The 9968-nt window shown below is 42.2% G+C and overlaps 1 protein-coding gene across 1 annotated transcript in view; it reads left to right on the forward strand.

The window, feature by feature from the left end:
- TRIM47 (tripartite motif containing 47) overlaps positions 1-7372 on the forward strand; it is a 28025-nt gene extending 20653 nt beyond the window's left edge. Inside the window, exon 6 of the mRNA XM_053291249.1 lies at positions 2003-7372. Coding sequence (XP_053147224.1) covers positions 2003-2628 — 626 coding nt within the window. The 3' untranslated portion in view covers positions 2629-7372. The remainder of the gene's footprint in view (positions 1-2002) is intronic.
- Positions 7373-9968: the final 2596 nt, after the last annotated feature.

Raw genomic sequence — 9968 nt, forward strand, 5'->3', positions numbered from 1 at the left:
TCTCGCTCTTGCGCATGAGCGCTCTCTCTCTCTCTCTCTCTATCTATCTAGGGAGTCTTGGCAGAAGGCAGGCTTACCATGCAGCGAAGTGCATACATGTAAACCCACACATGACACACCAAAGTTAAGCGTTATAAAATTGAGTGTGAGAATTAAGAACATCCACAACTCTTTCCCATTGAAATAAATTGGCCATAATTTAGAGTATCATTAAAAGGCTTGCCCAAGCCTCAGGCTCATGTGCTGCCCCCTCCCCACTCCTTGGCACATAGGAGATTGAAAGCATTCACTTTCACTTTTTCACTAAGTACAGTTCTCTGCTACATTTGAAGTCTGGGAACTGTGGTTTGTTAAAATGGTGACCTGTCAACAAACTAGGATATCAAACCATGATTTAGATGATTGTCTGAACAGGGCCAGTATGACTGAGAAGCATTTAACTTTGGCTGGATAATACCATGTATAGTAAGTGCCAATTACATCCCATCATAGAAAAATTACATAAGGAGCTGCTCAACTCTGGCCAATGTTCTGTTTTGCTAGGTGCTGTCAAATACTGACTATTTCCATTAGTTACATGTAAAGCACATGCCCTGGCATCTCTCAAGCCCTCATAGGTGCAGGGGGGAACCTGAAACCACAAGGGCAACTTCTGCTAAATAGTTAGAAAACAAACAATTAATGTGGTCTACTTTACTCAGTGCAACTTCTTCTTGTTTTCACAGCCCTATCACTCTCTGCCCGTTACTGAACAACTGTTTCTACTGCTCCGGATGTTCCATATGTCCCAAACATCCTTCCATATTTGTAAATAATATGGCCCCCCAAAAGTTGAAAAATACGTAGTCCCTACTCCAACTAAAGTTGATCTACACTTAAGTCCCATTGCTCTCAACTAATTGATTCAAAGTATGCACACTAAATTAATTAATTGTGTGTGTGCGGGGGGGGGGGATCAAATGCAGAACTTATCTTGTTTACAGATCTGGAATTTTCTGGTTGCAGAATTTAAAATACATTAAGAATTCAAAAATTCTAGTCCTGTTATCTTCTACTCTGCTTAAAAGTTGGTTGCTTCAAAGGGCATTTAGTCAGATATTTCATTGTATTTGGGTGATGGTATTCAGTGAGCCCATTCACACGACCAGAGGCTGGTTGGGCGGGCAGGGCAGGGGAGGGTGGGGAAGACTGTGCTGAACTTACCTTCCCTCTAGACAATCTCCGTGTTCTCCCCACTGCCTCAGTGGGGAGAACACGGCTTAGCTGCGTACGTACGGCTTAGCTGCTGCGTACGGCTTAGCTGCGTACATGAGCAGCACTCCCAAAGGGCAGAGAGCTTTCTGAAGGCTGTCCTGGCCTTCAGGAATCCCACAATGCACCACACCCATGAACATGGTCTATTGGGGGATTCCCCCGTCAGATGGGTGCTCTTGGTGCCATCTCTGTGTCTGTTTGGGCTGAAAGCAGTCCAGGCAAATACACAGTCCCGGCAGCCGGATAAAGGGCACACCTGCGCCCTTAACCCTGGCTAAAAGCTGGGCTTCAGAGTAGGGTTAGGTTGGGTGGGAACACAGGGATTGGGAGCAATCCCGGAACTCCACATGAGCAGCCTAACCCAGGCTAGGCTACCCTAGCCTGGATTAGGTTGCTCATGAGAACAACCTTAATGTATTTTTATATTCAGTGTATTTTTCTGCTGTTAATGGGTTTGGAGTTTAATGTTAACTTCGTTGGATTTGACGTTTTGGATTTTTATCTAAGCCACTTTGAGCTTTCTTCTGAATGGAAAGGTGCAATAAAAATCCTAAAATCAATTAAAATTGCATGAAGTCAATATTCTTTACTGGTCTACCAATGCATGAAGTCAGGAGACTGGTAGACCATTAAAGAATATCATGGTTAACAGCTATATATTACAGTCTTTGTGTCCAAAAATAAAGAACAATACCAAGTCACCCTCTCTACTTATCCACTTCCCTGTCTTATTTCACTTTCTGCACAGTTGCTTTCATCATTGACCTGGACAGTGATACTGCTGACAAGTTCCTCCAGCTCTTTGGAACAAAAGGGGCTAAACGCGTGCTGAATCCAATTGCATACCCTGAGAGCTCAAGCAGGTTCATCAACTGTGAACAGGTGCTGGGCGAGAATATAATGAATCGTGGCAACTATTACTGGGAAGTAGAGATCATTGATGGTTGGGTGAGCATTGGTGTCATCGCAGAGAATTTCAACCCTCGGGAGTCGTATGACAGAGGCCGCCTGGGCAGGAATGAGCAGTCTTGCTGTCTGCAGTGGAATGGACAGAGCTATGTAGCCTGGTTTGGTGGCTTTGACTGCATTATAGAGCAGCCTTTCTTCCATACAATTGGGGTGTACCTGGAGTATTCTGAGAAAGTGCTCACTTTCTATGGAGTCAAAGATAGCAAGATGACGTGCCTGCAGCAGTTGAAAGTTGCCCGCTTCAAAAAAGGCCATTTTGACCCCTTTCAGAATAAGATCAACCACCAGTTTCCATCGTTATTTACACATAACCTCAAACCAGCCTTTTTCCTTGAAAGTGCAGATGCCCACATGCAGCTTGGGCCCTTAAAGAGGGATTGTGTTTCAGTGTTGAAGCGACGGTAATTCACTCAGAGTCTGGTGGGGAACAGAAGACTAAAAAAACATCGTCAAAATTAAATCTCTGTTGCAACAGTGTGTCACCTTCATGATATATAAGGCTCTTAGACTTCTCACTTTTAAAGCCCTGATACTTCTGAGCAATTCCATGGACATTTTCTATGATGGCCTTTTAAAACCATGTCTTGGTTCTTAGTCATGGACATATAATATCTGGGTTTAATCCAAAGCACTAAGTGTTTTCCTTTTTACCTACTAGTTTTGATCACGGTGCTTTTCTTTCTGCAGGATATCCCTAGAAGCAGTGTCCTTGCTGAGAATGCACAGCAAGGCAGATAAAGATAGCCCTTCAAGTTCTGCTCTATGAGCCAGAGGACCAGATGTAGAGTGCAAATGTCTGAATCCCTTTTGAATTCAACAAAGCAGATAGAATAATGCAGGAGAGAGAATTTTGTAAGGGGGTAATTCAAAGTACATTGCTGGAATATTTTAGATCAGGTTATTCTCCCCAGGAAGAAATGAAGGAATGTCGTATCAGTTTAATCATTTAAAACAAGATTGCACAGAGCACTTGAGAATATATTACATGGAACAATTAAATAGATTGTCATTAATGCTAACTGTTGCAGAGATTTTTCCACTCCGACTTCTGTTCTAGAAGATAATTAATCTCTTGGCTTCTCTATTGACAGCCAGTGCCAGTTGTGATGCCATGGTGTGATGTTCACCAAGGTCTAATCTAACAAGATTATAACATGGATGGTTTTGTGATGCTTCCATAGTGAATGTCACCCATCTAGACAGGGCTGTCCCTAGGAGGGCGCAGGGCTGGGGGCAAGTGGCAACCACCCCTCCTCAGCCACCACTCCTCATCCCCCACCTTCCAATAGCATAGCGCTAAGGACTTTGATTGCATCCCTCCTTGTTCCAGCGTTCTTCCTTCAGACATTTTAAAACTTATGCAATGTGTCCCCTCCTTTATTTCTGTATGCCAGGCTGCTGCAAAAGGCACAGGAGCAAGAAAAAAAGGTCTCAATTCTGCAGGGAAGGGGAAGACTAGATAATCTGTCACAGAGGAGGCTCAGGACCCTCCCCAAACCACAATTCTCAGGATTCTTTTGAGGAAGACAAGTTAAAGGGATAGAAAACCGATACTTAAGAGTAAACTTATGTAGGACTGTCTGTCTTGCAGCCCTACAGGATTCTTATATTTTCAAAAATAAGTCCCACTGTGTTAGAGCATTACTCCCAGATAAGTGTAGGATCGCATCCTCAGGCTGCAGTTTTAAACATATTTTAATGAGTAAGGCTGTGACTCTATGCACACTTTTCTGGGATTAAATCAGACATACACTGGATTGCTCCACTGCATTTAGCGCTGCATTTTCCCTTTCATTTAGTGAGACTCTACTCCTGAGTAAACATAGGCTTGCCCTAGAAACTCCACTGAACTAGATGGAACTGAGAGTTCCCTGGAAAGCCTTTTAGGCTCTGCAGTGGAGGGGGAACTCCTGCTTCTCCACCAGCAGTGTCTCTGCGTGGATGCTGGGGCTTTGCCAGCAGTAGCAGAAGAGGGAGAGAGGCAGCTGAGGCCCTGCCAGGTGGAACTGGGGGGGGGGGAGGAGCACGCACTGGGAACACAGGGAGCTGGGATGATGCTTCTCTTGCTTTCACCAGGTACTTGTTTCCAGCTGGTGCTGGGTGAAGCTGACCAGGAGCCAGGTGACCCCCGCCGCCTCCTCTGGCCCCAGGGGGATTCCCAAGGGAGAGCAGCCCCCTGATGGTGCACCTGGGACCCCACAGCCCCACCAAGGGCAGAAGCCCGCTCAACACCTTGCAAGGGAGGGGTGCAGCAATGATTGATGCTGGTTCCCAGCCCCTAGACATGGTGGCGGCTTGTGGGCAAGAGAAACTACAGAAAGTGTTTCCCGCCTCATAATAGGTGTGCAGAGGGCCTGGGCGCAGAGCCCGGGAGAGCACAGGGCTGGGGGCAATCACCCTGGTTGCCCTGCTTAAAGGACAACCCTGCATCTAGACGTGATTGTCAAGAATCCCATTAGTTGCACAAACAAAATGACCAAAGCACAGTTACTATTCTGTATCCACAAGTGGAATCTATTGGAACATAGGAAGCTGCCATATACTGAGTCAGACCATTGGTCCATCTAGCTCAGTATTGTCTACCCAGACTGGCAGCAGCTTCTCCAAGGTTGCAGGCAGGAATCTCTCTCAGCCCTGTCTTGGAGATGCTGCCAGGGAGGGAACTTGAAACCTTCTGCTGTTCTCAGAGCTGCTCCATCCCCTGAGAGGAATAACTTACAGTGCTCACACTTCTAGTCTCCAATTCATATGCAACCAGGGGAGACCCTGCTTAGCTAAGAGGACAAGTCGTGCTTCATATATCAAAGTGAAAGAACCAGCAGACCACATGCCTTCAACTTGGGCTTTTCCATGTGGTCAAAGGAGGTGTGCCAAAAGCAATTTAAAACTGTTGCTAGATACATTTGCAAATGATCTTCCAGTGAGAGTTGTGTGATAACTTGTCCACAAACAATAGCAAATGACTTTGATTGGAGGGATACCTGTGCTGCAGATTCCTTATTTTTTAAATCTTACTAGAAGAGTAGTCTAGCACAGAAGTTGAGCTGTCAGGGAGTGTACTGCCTCCAATTTAACACTCACACCATAGTAGTGCAATTACAACACCAAGGGATCTGGAAAAGGAGAAGAACTAGGCTGGACTTCTTAACTGGCTAATCCCACTATAGAGATGCAGCCCTGAAAACTGAAGATGTAGCACTGAAGTAGAATACTCCAGTGTATCATTGTATACCCACAGTATCAGTGGTGTGCAATGTCATGTGTTTGCCACTGGTGTTTAAAAAGTGTCACAGAGTGAACTGATTGGAAGGGAAGTTATACGTTAGGAGGCAATATGGGGAGCAAGGCAGAAGACTGGACTGTTCAGCATCTGGTTGGATAAAACATTATCCTCTTCTGTGTGGCAGTGTATTTGAAGAGTATTATATCTGCTCCTCAGTCACCTCTTCTCCAGGCTAATCATACCCAGTTCCTTCAGCCTTTCTTCATAGGGATTCTTTGCTAGATCCCTGACCTTTTTGTTGCCCCATAGTGTTTTCCTACCCCAGAAAGTAAAACAGCTGCCATTTTTCTGTTAAGAGGTGGAAGCCCTAGAGTTAATGGCTCTGAGTACAGAGCCATGGAACTGAGTTCGAGAATACATTGGGTTAAGGGAGAGAATGGAGATTGGAATGCTTATATATGGCAAAGATCTATTTGTCCCAGATAGCCCTGTTTCTATTCTAAGTATGTTACTTGTAAAAGGGATAAAAAGGAGCGCATTTATCGACCCCTCCACATTGTTCATCACTAAGTCCAGTACTTTTGTCAAGTGTCTGTTGTCTGGCTCCTAAAATTTGGACTGGCTCCTAGATCCAAATAAAATTTGTCAGTTTTCTGAATTAATTTAATAAATCTAAAAACCCACTGAGACTATTCAGGAGGAAAAAACTGTCTCCCTTAAGTGATGCTATAATAGATTTATAGTCAGATTGTTTGAGTTGGCCTAGGTTGGAAGAGTTACAGATTTTTCCTGATGGCATTACAGAGCCCAACCTACTTTAACCCAAATTAAATTGTTCTGTCTTTGGCTGGGGGAATGGTGATGGTATTGAAAGAGATAAGCCTTTGGATGCCTTCCATCTCTAGGATATAATGAACTACCAGTTAATTACAGTTCGTAATATAAATTATGGTAATAGGGGAGAAAAAACTAAGCTAATTTAGAGACAGATTTGATTTTTACAATTCCAATACTTATTTTCATGCATTCCTTGAAGAACTACTGAAATATTTGTAATACTGAGACCATGGAGCCAATGAGGCACACCAATCTCTCTATAAACATTTCCCTCAGTATTAGTCAGTATATTGCCGATCTCCCAAGGTTTGCTTTTTATACAAAATACATGTACTGTAGCTGAAAATTATGAATCAGATTGTGAGATTAATTACATGAGTTCAGCTTACACTGCTGTCTGAGCCTTGCTTAGAGCCATTCCTGCCTACACTACCAGCAACAAACAGTGAGGTCACCATAGTTATTTCCATTAGCAGAAGCAGAAAATAACTACACTGACAGCTCACAGTACCAACACAAAAAATCCATCTCTGGACTGCACTACTATACAGTAATATGGTTTTACCAGCTCATCTTTCAGCTAGATACTAAGCAGGAACATAGGCTGTAATTCTTGACATATTTACCTGAGAGTAAGCCCAACTTAACATAATTATTTCCAAGTAAACATGCTTAGGACTGGGCTGTCAGATATTAAGTCTGACTGAACTGAGCAAGACTTGCTTCTTAGTAAGTATGCTTACAACTGCAGCCTTATAACTTCCTTTATTAGTACTGGTTATTAATAGAATACTGTTAGCACAAATGTTGCAACTGCTATATTCTTAACAAGGCTTTGGGGATAAACTGGAATAATGAAATTTCACACTGAACCTGGCTTTATTATTTGTTCTTTCATAAGCAAAAGGGTAAAGCCAATACATTTGTTTCTTTAGATAAGACTGTGTGCTATTGCTGCTTTTCCTAAGCTGTTACGGTGGTAACCTTTCTGGGTTTTTTTTTCTCCTAAAGCACATATTTACTGTATAGAATTTTTAAATGTGTGAGGAAATGAGAATCTACAGCTTCTATTAAATAATATACAAACAATCCTAATCTCTTCCTTTGCAAGCCAGGAGTGAATTAATCTGTTTTCTACTTATACTGATGTACTTGAAAACAATAACTGAAAACCATTCACAAGACACAGCAACTATTAAAGCTACTGCTTACACCATGAAGGCCTAAATACTGAATAAAACAAGTTCACACACTAGTGCAGCATTTATATAGAAAAGTAGCTCTGTATTTCTTCAATTCATTATGTACATCTCCTTGGATAATGCAACCTAGGTTTATTTTTCAAAAGTATCTTGGAGCTTGCTAACAGTACCCCAAAGCAAAATTATGACAGTCAGATAGGGAGATGCTTGTTACTTGTAACACATGAGGCTAGTTCACATGACGATACATAGTATAGGACAAGAATCCTACTCTAGTTTGGGAGGTGGGCACACTCCCGTTTTCCGTTCATGTGTGAGTGAGTAAACAAGGTAGGAAATGGCAACAGCGATCATCTGTTACGCGGCAGCTGAATAGGAGGGATTTTCCTCCTACCTCATTAAAAAGCTGGGTTCAGCTAACAGATTTTCACTGTTGGCATCTCCTACTTTGTCTTTTACTCACACATGAGCAGAAAATGGGAGTGTGCACAGCTTCTGAACTAGGGTAGACTCTTGTCCCACCCTACTTATCATTGTGTGAACTAGCCTATCGTGTTCCAAAATGCCTGCTAATTTCAGCTCAGCTGGCTAGTAACACAGATGTTAACAACCTCTGGTGTCCACATGAATTCTCTAGACTAGAGTCTGTCCCAGAAGGCATGGAAATGTATATAGCCTCTACAGTATTATCATTTTGTATGAAAAATCTTTACACTCCACTTCCCATTTTTTGGATTTACTGTTTCTGATACAGATGTAACATTGCAGTTAACAATGTAACATTGTGTTGTGGCGCTAAGCTGGTGTAGCTGTCTGTGTGACTTGAAACTAAGCATGTGTGCTGATACAGCTAGTTTTAGGATCAAGCTATACAACAAAAGCAAGTAGCACAATACTCTGGTAGCAATGAGCCAGTTCTCTCCCTAGGAACGGGATATGTTTGGGTTTGATATTTTAAATAGTTTCAGAGTAGCTAGCAGTGTAATGGGTTATAGGACAATAATGAAATGCACATATGGGCCCTCTGGGGTAGGGGGGAGGTGGTCCTGGAAAGGGAATGGACTTGGGGATAGGCCCTATTTCTTAACATGTGTTGGAAGAGAATAAGATTCAGATGAGCAAGGATGCACTGGACTTTGGACATCTCATTGTGTAATGTGAGCTGAAACATTGTTTGTGGGTTGATAACACTGGGCAAGAGCTAAGATAGTGGGGAGTTGGCTTAGTGTCCCCTAGTCCTTTAGATATTCTGCCTTATGTCAAGGTTAGAACATTTATATAGATGGGATACCATGTATAAATACAGTATTGTAACTGCTCTGAGACCAAGGTATATAGCAGGCTACAATCTTATTTATGTAAGGACCATCTTATTTATGTATTTTTCTATGTAAACTGCTTTGAGAACTTTGGTTGAAGAGTGCTATACTATACCTACAAATATTAGAATCGTTCGGACCATGGTTTTCCCCGTGACACTCTATGGATGTGAAAGCTGGGCTTTAAAGAAGCAAGCTAGAAAAGGTAATGATGTTTTTGAACTTTGGTGCTGGAGAATACCGTGGACAGCCAGGAAAACAAACAAATGGATCATAGAACAAATTAATCCAGAATTTTCACTCGAGGCACAAATGACCAGGCTCAAACTATCAATACTTTGGACACATTACTCAAAAACCCAGTTCCCTTGAGAAGTCCATAATGCTGGGAAAAATTGAAGGAAAGAGAAGAAGAGGACAACCAGCAGCAAGGTGGATGGAATAGATTACGACAACAATGAATGCACCACTGAGAGACCTTAAATGCCAAGCTGAAGTCAGATCATCCTGGAGAGAATCTATCTATGTGATCGCTAAGAGTCAACACCGACTTGACGGCACTTAATCAGTTGTACAATGATGCAGCAGTTCACATTATCATTCGTTTTATTTTTAACAAAGTGACTTAAAAACAAAGATCTATTTATATTTGGTTGCAGTTTTAGTCTTCTTCCCAATGGAGTCTGCCAATTATACCACAATTGCTAGTTGGGGGGGTGGGGTTTCATTTGTACACACGGTTCTTGCTTAGAGCATATTTATTTGTATGCGAGCCCTGAAGAATGTGTATTTTCTCTACAAGTGAGTCAGCCAGGAAACTTCTTAGTAAAAACATGGCATAAAACCACAGCAAACTAGAACTGTGGTAAAAATAGCTTGTAAAACCACAGCAGTGCCAAGTTTTCTTTTTTTAAGGCTAAATATCTGCCTTGGAATTGCAGCCGTTACACACGACAAACACACCAAACATCATGTTATGATGGTAGAGATTTTTCCTATTCAGATTATTTAATGCAATATATTATACAATGGGAGAAGCAAATCAAATCAGTAGGTATATACAGTATACTACAAAGAGATCAAAAGGAATACTGCCAAAAACAGATGAAAAATCTCTGGACTAGCATGTCCAATAGTACTATAGAAAATGTAAATCAAAACGCT

This window comes from Hemicordylus capensis, chromosome 2 (assembly GCF_027244095.1).
Source record: "Hemicordylus capensis ecotype Gifberg chromosome 2, rHemCap1.1.pri, whole genome shotgun sequence".
Lineage (NCBI taxonomy): Eukaryota > Metazoa > Chordata > Lepidosauria > Squamata > Cordylidae > Hemicordylus > Hemicordylus capensis.